General features: G+C 40.1%; 1 protein-coding gene and 1 long non-coding RNA gene across 2 annotated transcripts in view; both read right to left on the bottom strand.

Moving 5' to 3' along the window:
* vps8 (VPS8 subunit of CORVET complex) overlaps window positions 1–26,615 on the bottom strand; it is a 176,318-nt gene that overhangs the window by 60,010 nt on the left and 89,693 nt on the right. Inside the window, exons 23-27 of the mRNA XM_042434438.1 lie at window positions 21,179–21,230; window positions 21,029–21,071; window positions 19,942–20,014; window positions 17,102–17,221; window positions 12,249–12,320 (exon numbers count right to left, since the gene is read on the bottom strand). Of these exons, the coding sequence (XP_042290372.1) occupies window positions 12,249–12,320; window positions 17,102–17,221; window positions 19,942–20,014; window positions 21,029–21,071; window positions 21,179–21,230 (360 nt within the window). The remainder of the gene's footprint in view (window positions 1–12,248; window positions 12,321–17,101; window positions 17,222–19,941; window positions 20,015–21,028; window positions 21,072–21,178; window positions 21,231–26,615) is intronic.
* LOC121912260 lies at window positions 9,499–12,232 on the bottom strand. The gene is made up of 3 exons (XR_006100042.1): window positions 11,303–12,232; window positions 10,933–11,093; window positions 9,499–10,117 (listed from the first exon to the last, which is right to left on the bottom strand). It is a non-coding gene; the product is annotated as an uncharacterized LOC121912260 (long non-coding RNA).

Raw genomic sequence — 26,615 nt, 5'->3', positions numbered from 1 at the left:
ACACAGAACCCACTATATAAAATACAAAGCTACACACAACAGCACATCACATACACCCATAATGTCATCTAAAAATGAATAATGTAAACTTGTCAAATTAAAAGCAAGACTACCTGCGCTTATGAGAACACCATAGATGAAGTTTAGACTCAGTGGTCACACAGCTGATTGGTCTGAGGTAGCTTTTTTAATTTGGCCTTGAATGTATTAATTGAACTACAGTTCTTCATATCATCAGGTAGGGCATTTCACTGAGTTGTGGCTTTCACAGAGAAAGCTGACTGCCCAAGTGCAGTGCGACAAAATGGTATGGTACAATCTTGTATAGAGGATATTCTGGAGGATCTAATAGAACTTACTGAGTCATCACCATCACAGAAGGCCCGCTTCTCAATTCATCCAACTGAACAATGGGGAAAAAACACAATGACGTCAAGCACTTTTCTGCTCTGAGTTGAAGTTTTTTCAACTCAAGGCATTCAGGCTGGCCCTGCAAAAAGACGAGACGCATATAGTGGAAAAACGCGAGGCGCTCAGCAATGCAAAAGCAATGACCAAAAAGCTAGCCTAACCTGTGTGCTGTGTAAGGGATAATGTATAGTGAGCAGGTCATTATTGTGCTTTGCATCGGGGTGCTGCATTACCCTGTAGGGGTTCTTTTCGCAAAAATGGCCCGGTCGCTGTACATTATCCTGCTTATTACATGGCTATTTACTGAAAAAGAAATCAATAATCTGACACAAAATATTGATTTATAAATGATTATATTGATTTAAAAATAATTTTATTACTTCCACTAAAAAAATAGTCCGTTAGATTCTACGGTTGGAACTGCATGCATAGCAACGTAAATATCTATGAAAACTCTGTAGACTTCTTAAGATCATGACGTTTCTGTCATTCATCTCTACGTTTTCTTCTTGCCAGGGCTTTGCAGTTGACACACCTGGAAGAGAGACACTAACCAGATCTGCTGCAGTTGTCTGGATTGGAGGACAGGATCTTGCTAAAGTTTTCCCTTTCTGTAATGGTTGGAGCCCAGTAGCTCTTCAGGCTGCCATTGCATCTGTGCTCAGTCACAGACATTATCTCTAACGTTTTTTTTTCCAAAGCTTGTGGGGAATGAGCTGTAGTTGGTCATTTTACCAGACTTCTTTCTGCGGATTGATATGATTGGATGTGGTCCTGCAGAGACTATGAACAGAACTGCGTCCTTAGCAACGGTCTGTTATTCATATTCATTTTCTACATGTTTATGCTTGTGGAGCAGATGGTTTAATAAATTACTTGACTTTTTACTACTGAAGGTTTTATAGCCCTTACAGCAACAAGCGTAGTCATCATCAACTGAAGTAAAACGTTATCTTCACTTCATCTGGTTCACTGTCCCCACTGCAGCCCCTCTGCTGTCTGCTGCCAATCTGTGTGTCAGGAGTTGAGCCCCGCTCTTGGTCAAACACAGGGATCAGAGGAGAGGACAGAAGCTGGCACAACCATAAATGACACAAAAATGTGGTAGAGAACTCTCAGTATAGTTTTTGTCTGTTCATTGGCTTAGGTGCTGAGAAAAAACGCTAAAGTGTTATAATGCCTCAGTGTTATAATGGTAAGAAAGACCCTGCATAACTGTGTTTTGTGCACACTGGAAAATTTCCAGGTGAGTTGATGCAGGAGGCTACGTGCATTGGATCAATCAGGTGTCACGATAGGCATGGATCTTCCCATCAGGTCAGAACCAAAGACAGCCGCTGCTCTTGCACAGATCAGTATCAGAGGAATGAGGCTGAGCGGGGGGAATGCGTACAGCAGCACATTTGGCCATAGATGACCCACTGCCTATGCTCCTAGTGGTTCATCTGTATTTCTTAACGAAAATAACAGAGGAAACTGCATGTTTTCACGCGAAGAGATCTATGGACACTAAGCCAAATCTGTCCCAGGTGAAGCACTTCGGAGTTGAGCCTCCCCTCGCTGTAGAGAGGATTTCCCCTGCAGAGCAAATCTGCCCCACTTTTCAATACACCAGGGATGCGTGTCACGTGTAATGACAGCAGGCGCTCACTGGTCCACATTATCAGATTCTGAGCCAGTATGTGTAATGTTACAGAACGCATGCCTCCCTGCCGGTTTATATAAGCCACCACTGTTGTATTGACTGTCCTGCCCAAAACATGACAACTCCTCAGGAGTGGCAAAAAATGTTGGAAAGCCAGGGAAACTGCCATCAACTCCAGGTAATTTATATGAGCATGACAGAGCCTGAGGGGCTAGGTCCCATTCACAGACCTCCCCTTGAACACAGCCCCCCCACCCCATCAATGAAGCATCCATTGTCACTGTTTTCCTCATAACTACCATTCCCAAGGGGATGCCGGTAGTGAACACCACTGGGTCTCTCCAAAGACAGAGAGCCAGGAGACATTCGGGGAAACCCTCATCATTTGACTGAGATGACATTGTACATCCGTAACATCCATTGAACAGATGTAATGAGGACACCTAGCATTGGAAATCCTGCATCCTTAACAACTCCTGAGGAATGACAGATATTACTTCAGCACTGTCAGGCTCGTAATGAGACTGAGTTCCCCCAGAACAGAGCAAGGTGCTGGCAAAATTTCTCCACTCAATCTTGTGACAGAGAAGCCCGAAAAGAAACAATTTATTTCAAGGCCAAAATACTCTACATTTTGAATGGGAAACAAGATACTCTTGGCATGAGTGACACTGAAGCCCATGCTGGAAAGGCTTCTTAACTATGCCAACACTCTGAGACTTGTGGCTCACATAGGATTCAGAGCTGCCTCCACACACTTGCTGAAGACTTTTGGGGCAAGAAACAGCCCAAATGGCAGAGTCTGATATTCGTAGGCTACACCCTGGAAAGTGAAGCTCGGAAATTTCCTGTTCCCCAGATATATAATTATGTGACAATAAGCATCATGCAGATCTGTCGACGTAACCCAGTTGCCCAGTTGAATCAAGAGCAACGGAACGTTGTATGTGAGCATTCTGAATTTGTATTTGCAGAGGTAGGAATTGAGGACACATAAGTCCAGAATATGATGTAACAAACCTCCCTGTTTCGGAATGAGGAAATACCGAGAGTTGAAGCCCAGATTCATTTCATCCTCTGGCACAATTCAAATTACCCCTCAGCTTAAGAGAGAAGAAATTTCGCTCACCAAAGCTGCTGCAAATTGAAGCCTGTAACCCCTTGCAACAGTTATAAACACCCAGTGGTGAATTGCGCATGCACACCACTCTTCTGCTTTGACAACCAGGTGACCCAGGGGCTTGAAGCTCAAAACTGTGGCAGATGCACTCTCTTGTGGCAGACAGTCCGCTTTTTGGTTTTCTCTTTTTTGAATTACACACTGCGCCCTTGGCTTTAAGCCCGGCCCTAACAGTGGCTTCCTTAAAGGGGCCATATTATGCTTTTTCTTATTTTCAGACATATATATAATGTCACAATGTCACATATTCATGTTAAAAGTGGCCGACGTGTCAAATAACGAGATAAACGTATGTAGCAGTCATCCCTGTGAGCAGCCCAAGCTGACGTCAGTCTGTGATAGATTTCTTTATATGGACATCTGCTACATGCACAGCATGCGAGTATGCTGCTCCGCTCCGGGAGTAGTTACGCCAAGCCAAGACGCCATTACACAGCACAGCAAAGTAAAATAAGTAGTTTACCTATTGGAGGTGTGCTGGTTGTCTGCAGCTCTTCATAAAACATCTCACTGTGGCTGTTTCTGCCTGTACTATTCCTCCCTGCATTATTTCTAACTGATTCGCTCGACCAAATAGCTCAAAATAGCTCCATATGTTGTTGTTTCGGTTTTTTGCGCCGCTAACGAAGCTCCACTAATTCAGTGAGGAACACGTTTTTACTTCCTGTTAATTCTTCACAATAAAAATCTCCTGTTAGTAAGTCATGTAAAAGCTTTTAATTTGAAGCAGAAAAGCAGGAAATGTTTGGTCTGCATTGACGGTAAAGTTACACATCTCTGATACGTAAAGCTGGCCAGTCAGAACAGAGTGAGCTCATCGGGAGAGGGGCTTTAAAGAGACAAGAGCCAAAAGAGAAACTGTATATTGAGGGGCTGCACAAATAAGTAAAATAATAATAATAATAATAATAATAATAATAATAACAACAACAACAACAACAACAACAACAACAACAATGATAATAAATTATTATTATTATTAACAACAACAACAATAATATAATATAATAATAATATTTTTTTGTGGCAGGCAGGAACTGGAAGAGGCCAACCGGGTGTGCCAGAAGGGAGTCTGCCTTTCGGGATCCAGTTAACTTCAGTTACTTTTGGACTTTAAGTTTATTTTTCTTGCTTTTGATAGTTAGTTGGGTTGTACATAGTTTCTTGATTTAAATCTTTGTTGAGATTAAGCTTAATTTGTGTTATAGAGTTAATTGTTTATTCCTGCCCCCCTTGTGTGTCTGTGTAGGATAGCCGGTGTGTATCCTACACACACCTTATGTGTCATTTGTCAGGTCTGTAATGTTCAGTTCAGTTCAGGTTGCTATTTGTTTAGTTGACCTAAATTTGAGTTAAAGGGCCCTAGTTTTTTGGAAATTACTTTCTTCTAGTTTTCCTATTTTTGTATTTTGGAAAAATTAATTTGTTAATTTGAAATTAAGTTGTAAATAAATTACTAACTTTTGCTCTATACACCTTGTGTTCTTGAGTTTTACTGCTTGGTCCCTGACAGATGGTAAATGAACTGGAGAGCACTGGGGCTGCTCCTCTGCATCTGTGAATAGGGTGAACATGGCAGGCTGTCACACAGCGCTGACTGGGACACTAGTGTAGTTCTTCTCCTCTCCTCCTCTTGGGGGGAGGATGAAATTGACAGTCTATCCCCGAGAAGCTCAGGCCAGGGATTTCTCTGAGTGCTGACTGCTGAGCCTCTGTTTCTACTAACCACAGTCAACCCCTTCTTCTTCCCCTCTGGTGGGCGGGATGAGCAGTATGTCATGGTAGCGAAGTGGTGGCGATGGTGGCAAAAGACTTTTTGCCCCAGTGCTTTTGGCCCTGGGCACCATGCTGGTGAGTCACTGGCTACTCAGGTGTCTGAAATCTGGGGCCTTTAAAGCTCCTGCTGCATCCTCTTGCAGCCTTAGCCAAAAAGCCCAGGCGAGTTGGCAGTGGTGGGCAAGGTGTTGTCTTGGGCCAGATTAACCCTTGACAGGAATACCAGAACAGTTTGGCCCAATACCACTTCATCTCCTTCATGCACACATGAACAGTGGACATGAGCTGCCTAGTGGAGACCTGACGAAAAGGAAGGATAAATCCCTCTCCTCCTCATTATCCAGCAATGAAGGCAAGTCAATAGCCATCCTGGTCGCCGCCCGTATGCACATCTCATGCAGGTGGGCCTAGTGGGGGGCAGGGGAAGGCTGCACTTTCCCACCAATGGAGGTGCTGGGCTGCAATGACTAGGTGGGGGTCTGCTGGGGTCCTCCGCCATATCCGCCCAGCAAGTGCTAGCTGTAGCTGACTTATCCCTGAGTTTCTTCATGGTGTCGGAAAGGCAAGGGTCAGCTTTTACCGGTGAGGATTCTGCAGCATCACTGGTGAGTGTTCACCAGTGATGCTGCAGAATCCTCACCGGCATGGAGCAGCAGTGTTGTCCAGTCTGCAGGTCTGTGAGTGAGGCATCACTTGCGGGCTCGGAGTCCAAGAGTGATGTCTGGGCATGCTTAACTCCTATACATTCAATGCAGAGGAGATGGGGGTCCCTCCCTGAGATGGTTAACCCACATGCAGCTGGGCAACGTTCTTAACCTTGCTGCCACCAGCGTTCCCCTCAGAGGATGCAGTGGTAGCCATAGCTAGCTAACAACCTTGACGACTAGCAGCAGTAACAGATGCACAGCTCACCTTGATGTGCTATCTTGTTCTGTAAGCAGTTAGAATCAGATAGAAGTCCACCACAACATGACAACCCCCACTTGAACCAACAATAAATAAACCTTTCTTAATGAAAAGAACTACCAGATACTGTATCCATGCTCAAAGACTACCTTGATGACTTTGTTGGCGAACAGTTTAGTGAAAATCCAGACGTCATGACAGCTAAGGAGCTCAAATGAGGAAAAGAGAATGCTGTGTGGGGCACCATGAACGTTTACAAAGGGGGGGGATGGGCTCCCAACAGATGTAGTGGTATTGGAGATTCCATGATTGGTCATGCCAGAAAGTACTTGCCATAGTGACATACCGAGTGAGGTTTGAAATAGAAATTTAGCTACATAAGATGACTATGTCAGTGGTGTTTAGTTCCAGTTGTCTGATTCACTGTACCAGAGCCCAACAACTGTGGGCAAGTTAAGGTTTGCGCTGGAAATAGTTCTGCAAGATCACTTTGTCTATTACTGAAAAGGAACTGTCAAAAGCAAAACACATCACACAACTCCTCTCCAGTACACCTTTATTAACGTTTTCAACTATCTCACTTTCATCAGGCCACTTCCGTTTCCCATCATTTAACCCTCTCAGGCTTAATGTGCTCAGCTTAGAAATGCAGAATGCCTCCCTTTTAATCTCTCCAAATCTACCCCCTTCTTTGACAAACATAATTTCCCAGTTCTCCTATATTTAAGGGATGAGATTGGATGACGTATCTCCATAAAATGTGCTACAACAGGATAAACCTCTTCTTGGTACTTTTATGTTCTCTGATTCTTTGTTTGAGTTCTCTTGATGTTATTCCTACATATCCTTTTTCACAAGGACTAGTTAAAGGTTCAGTGTGTAGTATTTAGTAACATCTAAAAGAACAGACTTGGTAAAAATTGAATAGATTATGTATAAGTATATCTTAATTAGTGTCTAATCAGCTGAAAATAATTGTTGTGTTTTCATTACCTTAGAAATAAGCCCTTTATATCTACACGGGAGCGGGTCCCCCTCCACGGTGGCCGCCATGTTTCTACAGTAGCGCAGAACGGACAAACCTAATACTGGCTCCAGTGAGGGCCTTACGTGTTTTAGATTCAGTGGGTGACTACCGGAAATGCACCGATTTTAAAACGAAGAAGAATGGACCAAACATTTTGTATTGAGAGAAGTTTTTGAAACCAAAATCTGATAAATGGAGGATCATACATATTTAGAAAATGACAGGAGCGTGAATTGTCGTCGTCAAAGAAACAAAAACACGAAGAAGCTAAACGAAATCGGGACAAGCAATGGCATAAAACGAGGATAAACCCAGATGGAAATCCCAGATGAGAGAAATGTTTGCAAATTGACGCCGAAGTTTCCTGTTTACTGCTGGACAGGTAAGAGTGTAATGTATATTTATTTTGCGCCCCTGGTAATGGTTCAAAACCTAGATGATGTACAATGTTTACTAGCGGTACATTAATTTCCCTGAAAAGAAACGCCACCACGTAACGTTAAATATTAGCACACTTTAGCCTCAGTTTGTGCCTCTCACAGAGCTGGTGGTCTGATAAGAGACAACAGGGAGGCAACGTTGTGCTAATAACCCAAAGATTTATTCATTTTCTGTGGCAGTAAGACAACACATTGATTGATAACTAAGATATTTAGCGCTGGTGATGCGCTAAAGACAGTAAGTCAGAGTAATGAGTTAGTGTGAAAGATAAACTGAGGAGAAGTCTGCTCATCACCGAGTTAATACATCGTGTGAATTTATATCTATATTTTTCACAGTGCTCTATGATTTCATTGTTTGCTCCTAATTTGTCATTTAGGAGCATATGTACACATTGGGGGGCAAAGTTAGCTTACAGTCCAACACAAGTAACATTTTCCCCGTTTCAATGTTGAAAAACATGTAATTGCTACCAGACTTTTAGTTTTATATTTATCAGTCAGAAGTAGAATTTTTCTGTTATTTATTTTGGTATGTTTATCCAGGCCAGCCAAGGCTCCCAGCATCTTAGGACGTAACATAATGTATTACATGGGTTTATGACTGTGTCATGTAGCACTTGATGTTGCTGTTGTTTCTCCAGCTATGAGAGAGGTCCTGTAGCGTTGATGCATGGTATTGCCTTTATCTTCATCTTCAAAGCGACTGTGTAATAGGTCAGGGGTATTTCACCATGTGCCATTGATGGCTGGGAGTACGTTGGTTTTCATTACAACCAAAGACAACAAAAGTTGATTTCACTGAATAGCTACTTGTCTCTGACTGAAAGTGTGTTAATCAATTAAACAATCTGATCTAGTCTGTTGTTGGGATGAAAATCTGCATGGAATAAGGTTGAACAGTTTATGGTGAGCACGATCGATCGATAGATAGATAGATAGATAGATAGATAGATAGACAGATAGACAGATAGATAGATGATTTATGATAGTAAGTTCATTCATTTGTGCTGTTTTATTTTTCTCAGGCACTATGGGTTGGCATTATTCACCATGTCTGTGACATTCACACCCGCCATATCAGAGGTATTGCAGACCGAGTCAGGAGAGGTCTATGTAAGTGATACACATTTGTTTGCCTATGTAGCATATTAACTTCCCTTGTAAGTCCTACTCCTGGTTAAATAGCACTATTTTCACATGTACAACTGTATAAAATGTATGAAATAGTAAATTATCTCTATGTGTAATGGTACTGTCTTCCACAGAAGCAGTTTTCCATGCAGCTGCTGCTCTACACACAGCTCCTGGAGCAGATGAGGAACAGCAGTGCCAGTGAATCATGGGTGTTGTTCCTGCCATGAGAGGATCTTCATCCAGAGCAGTAAATTGAATACCTTTGGTGTGGTTTTGGTGTGACCCTTGTCAGCTATTATATGTGCAACAATTTGACTGCTGGAAGGTGATCAAATAAGTTTAATCACACTGCTTTTAGTGTTCAAACAGACTAATGATTTGATAGATTATTCTGTCTTTATCAGAATCAACTCTGAAGAACACAGAATAAGCTGTCAACATGTTTGTTTGAACAGTAAAAGCTGCATGTTTATGTTATCCTTTGATTGTCCAGATTGAAAAGGATGTCCAAAAATGTTTCTGTTAAATAAAATATATTTTTATTACAAATGTCATTATTCTTAGTGTTGTTTTTTATATTTTTATTTTGTGGTTCAAACTAGTGAATTACAGATAACATAACTTGAAGTGGCAATGAAAATTAATCCATAACATGTACTACAGTGCCCTGTTCTGAGGATCAGTGGTATTCAAACTTCACTACTGTTTTATGTTGCTTCTTAAATATAAATAACGACAATATAAATTAATGGTGGAAGTGGTAATGACAATATACTGACTGCAGGGAAATACTGTCATTGTATAAGTATATATTAATATGTTTATCATTGCAGTTATCACAGCACATCTGATGAATATCTTTTATTTGGTAAACTTGCACATTTAAGTTGAACAAATGTGAATATATAAGCAAAAAGTTTAAAATTATCCAGAAAATATAAAAAATGTATAGAACAAGTATAAAATAAATAAAATATCAGAAATGTAACAAATAAATATGAGATGATTAGATGCCTTGATGATGAACAGGCAGGTGTGTGAGTGCCTGAGATACTGTGTGGACGTTCCAGAGGACCTGGAGGGAAACTCAGAGGCCAGGTGTGAAACCAGTGTGATGTCTTTGGAGGACCAGGGAACTTGTCCCTGATCCTCCAAACACAGCAACTGGGGATGACAAGTCGGTTTCCCTGGTCTAAAGAGCCATGCTGTCGATAGATGAAATGTCTATAGGCAGCATAACGGTACTCCCCGTTGTCATCCCCAGGCTTCCTGGTCTGGCCAAATAACATAATGTCCTCCCTGTACCGCCTGTGAATGCATAAAAAGCATTTTCAAGACAGTACTGGGAGAAGTGCGGTATTATTATTACACAATCTGCAGGGTACTGGCCACAGCATTTCCTCTCCCGGTCTGTAGGCATGTCTATACAGTTACTACAAGTACACCATGGTACCCCTGGCACATGGTGCAAACGGTGGGACACCATGCCTGCACTGATGCATCATCAAGGCATCAAAAATGAACCCTGGCTGCCTCTGAAGCAGTTCACTGGTGAGCTGCCTGTGCTCCTCCGAGGTCATCTCTTCAAGAAGTTTCTGAAAAAATAAAACACAGGAAAAACACAGATAAGGCTTAATAGGTTATAAGTTTCATAATATGTTGGAAATATTGTAATGGTAGTGCAGAATATGGATTGTAGGCTGTCCAGTGTTCCCAAACATGTCTGAAACAATAACATGATTTTTTAAAAAAGTCAAAATATTGCTACTCGATACTGTTCCTATATGGTATTTATATCATCATTCAGTAGTGTTGCTGATGCTTTCAGTAGCCTCTTTTATACTGAGAACCCGCATTATAGCCGTAAAGAGGATCCAAAGGGAGGCCATTTCTCTTCGTTTGATAACGTTAAAATTAAAGTAAGACTTTTTTGTCGGCTTCCTGACTCATTTTAAAAAGACGAGAGAAAGAGAGAGAGAGCAGCTGTGGTCGAGTGAGCTAGAGGGTGAATGAAGAGAGGGAGCGCTAGTAACGTTAGTGGGGAAGCTGGTGAACCACATTGATAAACGTTATTTTCTGATTGTTTCACAGCGGTTAGCTTCTACAGCACAAACACACCCACACACCTCCTCAACCCTGCAGCCGTGCATTGCGCCGCCTGATTTGGTCTGAACACCGGCTAAACAGAACAGCGAGGCAGATTACAGGCGCAGTATTCCCACCTTGAACGGGCTGTGTAAAAGGGGCTACTGACTCACATTACACTGTAACACATCAAACTATACAGACTACAGTGATGTAAAACACAGAGCTGCTATGTAAATACCACTTTGTGTTGTACTGGCATTTTTAATATCGTGCAGAACGGGTAGGAATATGATAAAATAATTGTATAAATAACGTCACAAACCTCAGTCGCTTCGGTCCCTTTGGAGGGTTTCCAGCCTCTTCCTCTGCTTCCGCGGTGCTGGTGTTTGCTATCCTCCCTCACCCGGCCCTGCCTGCAGCAGCACCGCTAACTCGCCCTCTTTCTCGCCCTCTTCCTCCTCCTCTAACCTCCAGTACTTGACTCTGCAAACGGATAATAAAATATGTAACTGCCAACGCTATCTTGCTATCAATAATGCCTAACGTTAGAATAAAATAACGTAAGTTTTGTTTAGCATGACGTTGCTAATGTTAGCTTGTATTACCAAAACAATAAAACACTCATAACTGCTGTCTTACTTGTGAGCTATAACCTATAGTATTATAGACTAAATAATTAAATACATCTTCACCTCTTCGCTTGACTTGTTAGAAATGCTCGAAGTTGTCGTGGACGATGACATCTTCAACAAATAGCTTCTTGTCCTTGAAGGCCACCGTAGCTTCTGGAATCTCTCCAAAGTCTTAGGAAGGTGAGGGTTGAGCAGCAGAGTGCTTCAATCTAGAACCTCACCATTAGAGGCCGCTAAATACCACACATATTACACACTGGACCTTTAACAAATAAATCACACCCTTTGTATTGCATGAGATCACTCCTCTGATTTCTATTCTTTTACCTGTATTTGGATGGTTGTCTAGTTGTGTTGTTACATTGTGAGCAAGCTTAGCATTTATAATTTCCATCTTGAATTTGTGTTATTACAGACAGGTTTTAGTTTTGATGGGATATATTCAGAATGTACTAGTTTGTCCCTTACATAGAATAGAGTAGAATGCCTTTATTGTCATGGCACGACAGGACAATGAGATTGAAGATGCAACTTCCTGAAAGGTGCTAGATAAGAACAGGATATAAATACAACTACATTCTACTGAATATTACTTTTGGCTTTTCCTTATGAAGATTCTTTATTAGTTCATCCTTTTGTAATATGTGCCAATGTTTTTGAATAATGTTTTAAGGCCATCTGAAGCTTTGGTATATTTATGAATTGGTGAAATGTATATGAGTGAAGGGACCTTGGGCACCACCCTGATGAAGGTAAGATAGTTGAAAAATTTGGAGAATAGAGCATGGTGTACTGGAGAAGAATTGTGCAACGCCTTTTAAATTTGATGACTTGCATTGAAGCTCATACTGGTCTGCACCTCGCTGTGTGTGTGTTCTTAAAGCAGAAAACTGAAAAGGAACTGAAACTTACTGCACTTGTCTTCCACCTGCTCCATGTTGTCTTTACTATTAACAATTATGTAAAATAGACATTACAGCACATGGAATGATTTGTGTGATTTTACCTGAAGTAAGATGTCAACTATCCTTTGCTGGTACTCCAGGGCCTGCTTGTCATTCTTAAAGTCTTCAAATGTCTAGAAGGAAGCAAGAAACAAATCTTAATGATGGATAACAACTATGAAAGTCAATCTCAACTTTCAGATTTTTTAAGAAGGTTAATGAAAACACAACCTGGAAGTGGCCAAGTGAAATCTACCAAATCAAGATGCAACCAGGACTAAGTGCTGTTTTACTTCAAACAATCCAAGATGTATAAAAACTATAATTGGAGGCTAGAAATAATTGGCCGTGAATTATATGCACAGCCATGGTAGACCCAACTTCTGAACACCAATCATAGAGCTCCTAACACTCAAAGCTGAATTAATGAAAACCAGAGAATAAATACATACATACAAAGTCACTCGTTTCATTTGTCTGCTTTACTGCCGCATTAGTACGTGTTGTCATGGTGGTAAAAGAGGGGGCTGCACAGGGTAAGTGTAGATGCTAGGTGGCAGCAAAGTACTTGAATCCTGCTGACAGCATTTTAGGATAACACCCTCTCCGACCGAAGTTTTTAATATGGAAATTTTGATATTTACTTCTTATGTATGCTGTTTTGTTATGTTCCATAACATAAAATGTTATAGTTAATGTACAGCTGCATGCAAAAGTTTGACCACCCCTTGACAAATAACATATTTTGGTGATTTTTTAATTGAAAAGATGCAAACACAGCTACTCTATGATATGGGGAAAAAACACAATATTTTCTGCAAACATTAATGCATTGTTACTTACTATGTAATAAATTGAACAAAAATAAAAAAGTCTCAGATTCTTTAACAAGGTCTCAGACCTTAATCAGCTCGTTAGGCCTGAGGCATGTCTACAACGGTCATGAGGAAATGTCGGCTGGTGCCAGTATCAATGCTTTACAAACACTCTGACCCTTCAAACATTGTGCGAACACTCAGATCGCAGAGGAGTTCAACTGATGTGAGTTCATCATTACTTCTGGCAGTCTTACAGTAAGTCAGTACTTACTGTTAGTTTTTGCTGTAACATTTTACCCTTTATATTATAATATTAATATGTGTGGTTCTGGGCCTTTGAACCTCAATTTTGTCTGTACACATCAGTTTCCTTCATTGTGAATTGATGTGAGCAGTGCTTGATGCTTCAGGTCTGTGTTTCAAAGTCATAAAATAAACCAGACTTGACTTAGTCTGCTCACATTAGCTGCAAACCACCTTTATGTAACAGATTAAACTTGGTTCATTGTGTTAGCTTCATTCAAGACAGACTTGAATGACACAATGAACACTGCTTTCTGAGCCATCTTTATGAAACACCCCTCAGAAGTCATTGGTTCTGTCTCTGGAAAGTTTGATATTTTCCCCTCAACAGCTGACAACACCTTTATCTTGGTCATAATCTGCTGCTCTAGTCACCCCAACCTCTAGCCCCACCCTCTTTTACTCATGTTAGAATGTGATACTTGTAATTTTTAAATAAATTAAATATATTAAATTAAATTAATATATTTAAATAAATATATTATGAGATAATTAGTGAATAATGATCTGACATTCCATAACAGATTGTCACTAATAGTTAAATCATGAAAGAAAATAGGAGTAGCTTCAAGCTTAACTATGTAACTTTTAAATGTACAAAAAGAACATTATTTCGCATACAAAACAAAATTTAGATATCTAAAAGAGTAACTACACACCCAAATTCTACTAGTTCCCTCCATGCCAGCATATTTAAAAAATGCAGCAGAGGACTGCACAGGACAACGACTGTAGGGGGTGTAGCCTTGTGGCTGGGGTCAGAGGACACTGAATGACCACCACTCAGTACAGCATGAATAGTGATTGTAGAGCTGGTAGTCAGAGCTAAACAGCCATGAGCAGCTGCTGTCAGACTCTGCCGTGTCTGCGCTGAAAACAGAGAGTCTGCTGGAGCTTTAACCATCACCAGAAGCACACTCATGGCCCTTTGTAAAAGTTTCTGCGTTGTACCTGTGTTGTAGCTGAGGTAGCAGCTCAGTACTGAGAGGCTCTCCAGTGTGTGTCTGTGGGTGAGTGTCAGTGCATAGCCATAGCCCCGCTGTTTATCATGTTAATGTTAACGTCATCAGCCCCGAATATCTTGTAAAGCTCTAAATATAGCACAGTTAGTTATTGGTGGGCCCATATGTTGTGTTTACTGCCACAGAAAAGGGATACATCTTTGGGTTATTTACATAACCTCGGGTTCTCTAAGTGGCATGACGTCACTTCTACGCTGTCTCTTATCAGGCTTGCTAATGCTACCAGCAGTTCTGTGTGAGAGGCACAAACTGAGGCTACAGTAAGCAGTGTTCTGATAGTTATACTTGGTAACAGCTGACATGAAATATAAGTTGGAGTTGGACACAATTAAGGAATTTGGCTGAACTGAATTTTCAAATCCAAGCACACAGAAATAAGCTAATTTTGAGCTGAAAAAGTAGTTTTTACACACAATATGTGTACAGTTGGAAAAATCACCTGTATTAATATCATATGTCAATATAGTTATTCGTATAGCATAAAAAAGCAATTTGGTGTGTAGTTACTCTTTAAGCTGTTAAATGGTTGTTGACCTCAGTAATTGTTAACACAGCCATGAGATTAACAGATAGTTTCACCTATTATGATATATATATATATATATATATATTTCACCTATTATGATATATATATATATATATATATCATAATAGGTGAAACTATCTGTTAATCTCATGGCTGTGTTAACAATTACTGAGGTCAACAACCATTTAACAGCCTAATGAACAGAAACAGATTAACAAAATGAAAACACAAATTGAATCCTACGGCGCCGAGTGATGGTGGTTGATCAGGATGACTGTTAGCTAAATGTAATCTCAGTTTCTACAGGCAGTATGCAGTAAATAGTTGCCTTTTGTGTACGTGTTTTTAAACTAAACTCCTTATTAAACATATGCTTGATGGTCCTGATGAAACTTTAAATCTCATAATATGACCTCCCCTTTCTGTCAGCTGCTGTGTGTCTGCGGTGTACGTACTGCTTTTTCACACGTGGTTTCAGGCCAGTTGGAGGAGTTAAACTTGTGACTCTCTGCCTTTATATAATTATTCGGGCTGCTGCTCTCTCTACTGTATTGCATACAGTTTGCAGGGTTTTCAAACAGAAATGTTCACAGCTGAAAGTGCTATGTCCAGATAGTTAATGGTTGAATGTGGTTTCTTTGGGCAGCTGTATAAACTGTGTAGTTGTTTTAATATTGTAAAAATGCCTAGTTTCCCCACACATCCTGGAAAACCTGGAAATTTAAGGCATTTTTCAAGTGAAGGACAACACCTTTTGAAATATGATTATCTTAGCTGATATAATCTAAGAAACATTACTCCAAAAAAATGCATTTGTAAAAAAAAAAAGTTGTTAAATGAAAATGAGTTAATAACAGGAACAATCAGCATGTAGCATTTCTTTTTCGCTGGTTTTTAAGAAAAAACTAGAGCAGCTTCTGTCTGTAAATTTCACCAGGAGCAGGATGGGAAATAATCTCAAAATGAATTTAGTTGTATTCTTGCAAATAGTGACCCTGCAAGATCCCCAGTCTTTGCAAAATCTTAGTCTGTAACTAAACTTAGTAACTTATGACACATTGTTTTGTTTAAGATGTGAGAGAGTATCAGACCTAAGTCTTTTAAAAGTCTTTTCAAAGTCTTCTATTGTATAAATCCAATGCCTTGGTGACTTGGCTGGGAAGCTCCCCCGCAGCAAACCTCTTGTTCCACAGGAAACACTGTTACCCAAGCTTTTATTTACCACTACAGCCCTGGTCTTCACACAGACTTCTAGTCCTACTGAATGCTGAAAGAAGGTCATGAGGGACTTGTTAGCTTGTGTACTGATGACCTACTTGAATAAAAAACAATATACCGGATGTCACAATGTAAGAAAAAAACATTTAAAAGTTGAGAAAAACTCACAGACTGCACAAACAGACAGTAGATGGTTGTAGGTCATACAATACTGAATGCTTGATAATCAGCAGCTGGAAATGTTTTACCCAACAGAGTCTGCATCCCGCCTCATCTTATGTTCTTGTCTTTGTTTTTGTAGCTGTGATGTTATATCTCTTTTTGACAGCCTTTCCACTAACTTCTCTATCTATATTCAGCCTCCACCGTGCCCCCATTGTATCTCCCCAGTTTGGTAACCACTGGACTAGGGGACTTGCCATAAGACACACACCTCCCTGCAAAGGTTGTCAAATGAAACCTTTGTCAAAATTCAATTTGAAATGAACAGTTACATTTGGAGAATCTGATGGAGTAGAAGTAAGAAATTTGCCTTTCCTCTGGAGAGGCATTTCCAGCTCAGCCTGGAAGTCAATGAAGTGGTAGACCTCTGAGGGATCATGTCCAAGTCATTGCACTTGTAAGATTTGGAGGATCCTGCAACTGCCAAGTGCAGCTGGAGACAGTGTGGAGCTTCACATGTACCTCCATGTGGAGAGGAATCATGACAGCCTACTGTGCCAGGCCAAGTGAGGAAGGCAGCAGCTACACTAACTGGTACATGGATAGTAATATAATAATAATATTCAGAACATTGCATCCAGTTGGAAACTGCTTTACAAACATTTTTTAAAATTTCATCGGTAGCAGTTTTTATATGACAACTTAAGTGGCAAGTAAACTGACCTACTACTCTACTGAAGGTAAAGGCGGTGGTTCAGATAAATGACCTACTAAGATATTCAAGATACAGTCATCCAGCGTTTCAACATACTAAAAAAAACACATCTACCAGCATGACAGAAGTTAAAATGACAAGAACATCTCACCATGGCAAGCACATTGAGGAATTCCCGGGTGTCAAAGTGGAGGAGTGTATGAATAAACGGGAAAACTTCCTCCTCCTCTGATGAGTCGGCTGAATGGAGACGGATTAGGAACTCAAACACCTGACACACAAACAAACACATGCACCCACACAGCATTAGTTCACTGTATAGAAAGGCTTGCTTTTAATGTCTACAACTACATTTCTTCAGATGAATTTTGAAATTGGAGAACTCTGTAGTCAGAATAGGCAGCATCCCATCAAACTCCAAATTGTCCAACATTTTTTTCAATTTCATTTCCTTTTACTGCTATAGCAATTCTTACTTCAAAATATCCTTTTCAACAAACTACAGTTTGTCCAAGTGGTATTGTCCCAGTGACACATACTCTATACTTCTTAACGTCACTTTTCATGGCACCACCCTCTCTAATCTAGCCACTCAAATGCCAGCCAGCATCTCTAATTAGCAGTGTTGGGCAAGTTACTAAAAATTAGTAATTAGTTACAGTTACTAGTTACTTCTCTCAAAAAGTAATTAAATTACTGCATTATAAAAAGTTCTGCGTTGCTTTTAACACAAACATGTAAGTTGTCACACAATTTCAGAGTTCACTCCACTTTTACCCTTGATCCACAACTCAAACCAGGAAAAGCAGCAGCAGTTCAGTAACATGTATTATTTACAATATATAACATGATAACTCCAGAGACAAAGCTTATGTTTTACCACGAGATGGCTACAATAACGTGACTTTACAACGCGGCTCTGAGACACAGTAAGGTCAGATGCAGCTGTCCACTTTTTTTTTGTCCACTTTTTTCACGTAAGACAAAAGTAACGAGAAACAAGCCCAACTAAATGTGAGTAAATGTAATTGTTTTATTTAATTCGAAAAAGTAATTAGTTACATTACTAGTTACTGCCAAAAGTAGTGGAATTACAGTAGTGCGTTACTGTAATTACTGTAATTACTTTGTAACGCGTTCCCAACACTGCTAATCAGGCTTGACAACTGTGACAAATTGAGCCAATAAATGAATACAGGCCACAGAAACAATCACACTTTTTCAGGGTATTAGATGATACAGAGTACTAATCCCATAACAGGCACTCTTTCTACTTAGTTAAAAATCTGTGACTTTAGTGTGTGAGAGTGACCAGGATCACTCTACTTTGTGGAAGAATTTTCATTTCAATTCAATTTTATTTATAAAGCACCAAACAGAGACCCATTTCACACTGAATATAACTGAAACTTTGATTTTGATCTATATTATTTAATACAATAAAACAAATGAAAATGGCATGGCCAAAAATATTGGTACCCTTAACTTAATATTTTGTATCACAGCCTTTGGAGGCAATAACTACAGTCAAGCGCTTTCTGTAACTCTGAATAAGGTTTTTACACTTCTCCACTGGTGGTTCGGCCCATTCTTCTTGAGCAAACTGCTCCAGCTCTCAAGTTTGATGGGTTCTGTCTCCCACTTGCAAGTTTCAGCTCTTTCCACAGATGTTCAATGGAATTCAGATCAGATCTCATAGCAGGCCACTTCAGAATGGTCCAATGTTTTCTTCTCATCCACTCTTGGGTGCTTTTTGATGTATGTTTGGGGTCATTATCCTGCTGGAGGACCCATGACAGTGGGCTGTATGTTTCGCTCCAAATTTTCTTGATACTCTTTTGATTTCATTGTGCCCTGCACAGATTCAAGGCACCCAGTGCCTGAGGCAGCAAAGCAACTCCAAAACATCACTGTACATCTTCCATGTTTCACAGTAGGCATGGTGTTCTTTTCTTTGAAGGCTTCATTTTATCTTCTATAAACATAGGGTTGGTGTGATTTACCAAAAAGCTCTAATTTTGTTTCATCTGTCCAAAGCACAGGACTGTGGCTTGTCAACATGCATTTTGGCAAAGTCCAGTCTGACTTTTTTGTGTCTCCCTCTTGGAAGTGGGGTCTTCTACAATGGAGCCCATTTTTCATTGAAACAGCAATGGATGGTGCGAAACCATTGTACCTTGAACTTGAAGATCAGCTTGGATCTGTATTCTCGACCATTCAAGCAATACTTCTGTTCAATCTCAGGCCAATTTTCCACTTACAACGACATCCGGAGATGGCTACAGTTCCATGGGACTTAAGCTTCTTAATAATATTGGCAACAGTAGTCACAGGAACATCAAGCTCTTTGGAGATGGTCTTGTAACCTTTACATTGACCATGCTTAGCTATTACCTTTTTTCCAATGTCTCCAGACCACTCTCTAGTTTTCCTTCTGTTTTCCATGTTCAATGTGATGCACACAGTGGTACAGAACAGCAGAGTTGGTAATTTTCTCTTTTTAAACTGGCTGCAGGAGTGATTATAAAATTAAAAACACCTATGATACTAATTAAAACACAATAGTCTGCTTAAAGTATCACTACAAATCAGTTATTTCTTACAACCTCAAAAGGGTACCAATAATTTTGTCCAGGCTATTTTAGAATATCTTCATAGAATAAGCATAAATTCAATTATTTTAACAACTTTTTTTGTTTTGTTCCACTGCAAACCAAACATAGACATGCATTGATAATAAAATATCTTTAAATATCAACAGTGTTCAGGGCAAATGGTGCATTATTTTAATAAAATGTAAGGGTACCAATAATTTCAGCCACATCTGTATCTGATCAGTGCATCCTCCTCCAAGTCATTAAAAAAAAAAAAATTCTGAGTGAGCAGTGACTGGTGGGGGATTGGTGTGGCTTAAGAACACAATCACACACACACACACAAACACACACACACTCTGGCCTGATGTTTATCAAATACAGAGTATCTACATACCTGGTTCTTGACTTGAACCACAAGGTCTTCAGGAATGTCTCCAAGTGGATACGCCCTTCCTGCAAGACAGCAGCTACATACACAAACACATGCACACACGTGTGCGCACACACACACACGCACACGCACACGCACACGCACACACACACACACACACACACACACACACACACACACACACACACACACACACTCCTCAATATGTATTAACAATGTGGTGAATTATAAATGTATATAGTAAACCTGCATATTGTGCGCATTCTACAAGCAGTTGTGAGCAACACTGGTAAGAATCATAGGCCTATCAAAGTGAAGATGCACACACTCAACTGAAAGTGGTTTCTTTTGAGAATTTGGAGTGGTTGGTAATGCGCCTCAGCCAACTATGAAAAGTGGTCTGAGCATACAGAAGCAGAAGGAAACATGATCTATTGACAACATGGAGGGTGCATTTGAATCCACAATTTACATGTATCACTACATTGTTCTTTTTTCTTTTTTTTTATTTCTCTTCATCTCCATCACCTTGGCACCCCTGGCATTTTCCTATGCCATACTGCCTATGCTAGCCGTTGTAGCTGAGCATGTATGCTAGGGATGAAGACAGACATTTTGCATACTGTCCAAAACCTCAAACTACTCATTTACCCATGAGTATTATACAAACATTATTGGACACTACACTACATATTACAGGAAGCAATTTAAGTAAAGATCTTTATCATACGCTGTTCTGTTAAATAGTTTGGGGGGAAAAGTGTGGGAAGAGAGATGCTGGTTTGGCTGTAGCATTAGGCTTAACTGCATGGATGTGATGACACTTGCCTGGTCTTTTGCAGTTTTTAACAGTTTTTAGAACATCATTCCTTGCCACAGAATGCATTTCTGTAATCCGTATGTTATGCATTTTTGTTAGTACAAGTGGAGTCAAGAATTTAGTGACACCTCTCACAATCACAATAAACCCACAAAAAAATGGACTCCTCTAAGTAGTAGCTTAGGCATATAGCAAACCATTGGCTATATTGTATACCAGCTGCACAAACTAACGGAGGTATAAAATTATATACATTATCTCTTAACTTACCTTATGTATACCAGAAGTTTGTTTCCCATCACCACTTCCTCATCTGTCCAAAGAGAAAAAGGGAAATGTGCTTTTCAAACTTTCTGTACTATAAAGAAACTCAAAATAGTTGGTACTATAAATTCGTGGGGATGTGATTCTCAGGCTTACCTGTTAGGCTCCTCCCTTCACTAAGTGGTGGGCCAATCACTGCAAAGAGTTTCTGAAACACAACCAACACATAGAAAACAAATGGGAATGTTATCAATTATTTCTCAGGATCTGATGTAAAGTTGAAAGTTGAAAGGCTTAATACAATAGAATACAAAAATTAATACAATAAAATAATTGCTGACTAAAAATGTTTTTTTAGAATGAAAAAGACAATCGTGAATGACCACAATATGCAACTATAGGCACTAATTATCAGTAATAATAAGTGGGGGTGCCATTTAGTGCAACACCACTGGGAGTTACAGAGTGGGAAATACTGCAACAACCAATGGGGAACACACAGTGCAAGTCCCTTGTTTTTCTGCTGTAATGTGACAGTTTTACAGTTTGTATTTGGCAGCATTTACCACAGTATTCCTCATCAACATCAACATGACTTTTTGTGATGACTTCTATTGCATTAATAGTATATTAGGCCTGCAGATCAGTGTATATTATAATTTGATATTTAGGGTGGAGTCAGGTGAACTTGATGATCCCACCATTGAACTCTGCCTACTGAGATTCATAAATGTTTGAAGCTTTCTAGCCCAGAAATTTAATTTACAGAGCTTTTGGTAGGAAATTATAGCTGAACCTAATCATTAAATGTCAAATAGTTTGTACTTCCATGGTTACAGTGTGAATCCAGCAAAAGCCATAATATTAATTTAATTAGTCAATATGAAGCTGAAGCTTTCTAGCATAGAAATATTGCTATTGAAATCTAACTGAAATTTAAGTAATCCTATTTATTGAGAGCACATTTGCATCTCTGACAATATCTGACATGAAGTAATGAAATAAGTTTTTTATGTTTTAAATGTGTTTATTAGGAATACAACACTATTGAACAACAGGTAGTTACATTAACTGTGTGTGTGTGTGTGTGTATATATATATATATATATATATATATATATATATATATATATATATATATATATGTATGTATATATACATACATACGTATATATATATATATATATATATATATATATATATATATATATTAAGAATTAAAAAGGAAGAAAAACAACTAAAAAAAAACCCCACACAATGGACAAACAAAAAAAAGTGTTGGAAACATTTTGTTTAATCACCATCCTGAGTGACAAATGAATGAATTCACATCAGTAACAAAGAGTCCATCTTTTATGATACTGTGCTGTTGATCCTCTTAGACTGTATTTGATTTTTTTTTATAAGTGCAACAAGACTAGGTCAAAACCTTGTATATGGCTGGACCGTATATGGTCAATAGGTGAAATTGTGGCCAGTTTGTTACAGGGATAGTCAGTGGTAGTGTTTAAAATGTGAATTCTTAGATATGAAGTGTTCATCTGTGTTGGGACTACATGTGGACCACAGTTTACCACATGCTTCAAGACTCCAAGAAACCTGAGCCCTGGGGGTTCGCACCCAAAGTGTGAAGCTCCACCCATGGATCCAGGTTATCAAAACTAGAGATTCCCCTCTTATCTTTCTCTTTTCTCCACGAGCTGCAGCAGGAGCAGCTCCTTGCTCTCTTTCTCCTTCAGCTGCAGGAGCAGCTGCTTGGTCTTTCACACCTCCAGCAGCTGCTGGAGCAGCTCTCTGCTCTCTTGTGTGGCCTGCTCACAGCAGACACACACGGTCTTCTTTACGGCAGAAGACGCAAGAGCCTGCCTAAGACTCAGAAACTAAGTTTCCTTGTGCCAGCAGCTAACACACAAGTCTGCTGGCCAGTTTAACAAGTACAGGAGCCGCGAAATGGAGTTAGCTTGCCACTAACTCCACACAAAGGAGTGACCTGGGCCCCCCAGTGAAGCCGTACTATGCTTCACTGCCTTGCTAGGCACAGTGAAGCATAGTACAGCTAAGCAAGAATGTTTAACTCAAACAATGTACTGTACGTGTATTGATTTGGTTAAGGTTATACATTGAAATGTTGTTGTGATGTCCTTGATGCCTATAGTCAGGTTACTGCATAGCCACACCGCTAGGTTGATGTTAGCATGCTTAACACATGTTACATCCAGTAACTAGGCCTTGCATGCAACTAACCTCATTTTAACCTGGCACCTTTAGCATACACCAATTGGCCTTGAATCGAGAACCACACAGTTAAGAGGTTAAAACCTAGTTTGGCGAACTTTGGTTCAGGCAGCACATGTGGTTCAAGACACCACATGGTCTAGCCTTTTATCTCTGTATTTCCCTTTATCAGCCAAATTGTCGGCATGCCATGTGCTCAGTCACCAGGTGACTGCAGCCATCTTGCTATTGTCTTCCACACACACACACACACACACACACACACACACACACACACTTGGATATACCTGTTGTCTGTTTTAATGTTGCACAAGAATGAGTTTTGCCAACCTCTGCTCTGTAAAGAACTCCATATCCTTCAACCTTAACAAGCTATTGATATGGTGATTTTGTTTATAGTTATTAAATTAATTATAAATCAAAGTCCCAAATTCATAGATTAGTACACTTTGAGACTGAATTGGCTAGTCCAGGGTGGTGCCCCGTTATTATCAATTCTTATTAATAATTTTATTGATTTTAATAATTAACAATTATCTTTGATAATCATTAATTATTGCTGGTAGCCAAACTTGTAGCCACGGCCCAACATCTGCAATTTTCTGTGGTAGTCCCAGTAATATTTGTTGTTAAAGTGTACTGAAGTAGCATATCACATGACATGGTTAAGCTATATTTGAGTCAAAAAAAGGTTATGAATACAGCTGCAAGAACAAAACTTTCCACTCATATCTTGGGATGTTTTTTTGAAAGAGAACTTATTTTAATTAAAGCTGCAAGCAGCATTGGTTGGGACCACGCACTCTGGCCCGTCAGGATCAGATCATTTTGCTTTTCAAAAATGAGGGATATTTCTTACAAGTGTGGTGTACTTTTATTTTGAAAGTTTGATTGACAGGATGAGAATTTTCTGCAGGGTGAGACATGTCTGTCTTGCTCACACCTGTATCATCAAAATCAAGTTTTGGGCTCAGTCACTTGAATTTCAATTAGTAAATTGAAAACTCTTGATGAGTTTGTGTGTAAAACAAATTAATTTCCTAATTTTCATCAAGTCTATTTTTAGAAAAGTAGAGACTTTTACCCCACATGACCTGGTCAAAGTTTGATTGAAATGTGTATTGTCGGAACTTCCGGCGGCATACCAACATGGCAGCGGCATAAAAAATGAGCTCCCCGACATTGATATTAAATAAGCCCTACAAACCTATCAGTTAGAGAAAGGGATGATAAATTTGAAAGTGTTTTAAAAGGGCGATGGATAAGACCAGAGGGAAAAATCGAAAGTCGAATAAAAACGCTGATATGAACTTTGTGCAGGACAACGAGCCAGCTAAGCTAACATGCGAGCCACGCGGGTTGGCTGGAGAGCTAGCAGAGTCTACAACTGAGAGAGTGAATGCCAAGCTAGCAGCGCAACCAAGCCGAGAGGGAGGAGAGATACAGCCACCCACTAAAAGTATGGCAGACCTGGAAACAATCTTACAAGAGATAAGAGAGTTTCGCCGGGAGAACTTCGAAAATCTCAAAGAAATCAGAGATAATATCAGAAAGACAAACAACAGGATTGATGACGCCAAAAAGTGGATTGTGGAAACAGAGGAGCGCACTTGCAGCCTGGAGGAAGCCGCGTTGGAACCCGTGGAGCTGCAGAGGCGGGTCGAGACCAGAATGATGGACTTGGAGGGCCGCGAGAGGAGGGAAAATGTCCGCACTCATGGGGTGAAGGAAGGTGCAGAGAGTAATGCTCAATCAATGATTACGTTCATCGAAAACCTCCTTAGGGAGAAGCTGGACTTACCCCCCATCACTTGAAGATTGAAAGAGCCCATCGGGCTTTAGTCTCCCAACCTCCCAAAGACTCCCCTCCAAGATCCATCGTGATGAAGTTGCAAAGTTTCCGCAGTAAGGAGGAACTTATCAAGATTGCGTGGCAGAAAAAGGGTTTCATATATGAGGGGAGGAAGGTGTTTCTAGACCATGACTATGCACCAGACGTCCTGAGAAAACGCAAGGAATACACGGAGGCAAAAAAGGTACTGAGAGAAAAGAAAATACGTTTTCAGACACCTTTCCCAGCAAAACTCTGGGTGTTTTACGAGGGGGAGACATGCCTCTATAACACAGCGGAGGAGGCGACGAAGGACATGCTGTCCCGAGGGCTCCAGGTGGAGGTCGTGACACCGGAGGAAAACTGGATGGAGCGGATTAAACTAATGTGGTCGTCGGGCAGTGTGAAGACGGGCCGCGGGACAACAGAGACACGGCCGGGATACCAACAGAAACTGCAAGCCTTCAGGAGAGACCGGGATTCCCGATGAAACAACACTATAAAAGGTTAAGATTTGACTGTTTCCAGGAAATAACATTAGCCTACGAGGTGAGAGATGTGTAAACTCAATTTTGATAAGACTACAGCGTTTTATATGGATTTTAGTCGCTAACTTCATAACCTCACAAGCCAAGGATGTCAGGGAAGCACTAAATGCAGTTGCGAACTTATGAACGCTGCTGTTTTCAGCAGCGAGGGCTCTCTGCCTTTAGGGAGCAGTGCTCATCCCTCAGAGCGGACTGAACACCAGAGCTCAGAGAAGGTCAATAGACAGACCTCACCAAAGGAAGTTCTTACAGTATTCTGTTTAAAAGTACTTAAGTTAAACCTTTGTTATAAGTTGTTTAATGTTCATTACTGTTTCAGTAGCTATAGGGGGGTAAATATGACAGAGAGGATAGGAGAGAGACACAATTCAGGTGGAACAGAGATTGATAACAACATCCAAGAACTGCATTAAAGTAGCCTCATATAATGTAAATGGTGTACTTAACCCAACCAAAAGGAGTAAGATAATTAGTAAGATGAAAAAAGAAGGGGTAGGGGTAATTTTATTACAAGAAACTCATCTGACAGAGAAGGAACATGCAAAGCTGACAAGAAATGGCTACAACCAAATATTCTCTGCCTCCTACAAATCAGGACGCCGGCGAGGGGTGGCTATTTTGATTTCAGGGAAGATCTCATTTGAAAAGATATCTGTGACAGGGGACAAAGAGGGTAGATACATCATGGTTAAGGGGAAACTTGAGGGGGAGGTGGTAATTTTTTTTAACATTTATGCCCCACCAGGCTCGGATTGGAAGTTTTATAGACAGATGTTTGATTTGATGACACTAGAGGCAGAGGGTATTTTGATTGCTGGAGGCCAGAGAACCAGAGACTAAACCCACAGCTGGATGCCTCAGGAGGTGGGATACAAAAAAGTGCAATCAGTAAAAAAATTAAGATGATGATGTCTGAACTGGGAATTGTAGACATTTGGAGGGATCTGAATCCCACAAGTAAGGATTACACTTACTATTC

This window comes from Thunnus maccoyii, chromosome 14, assembly GCF_910596095.1.
Source record: "Thunnus maccoyii chromosome 14, fThuMac1.1, whole genome shotgun sequence".
Taxonomy (NCBI): domain Eukaryota; kingdom Metazoa; phylum Chordata; class Actinopteri; order Scombriformes; family Scombridae; genus Thunnus; species Thunnus maccoyii.
Note: the sequence above shows the minus strand (reverse complement) of the source record. Positions and strands in the feature narration are given on the sequence as shown.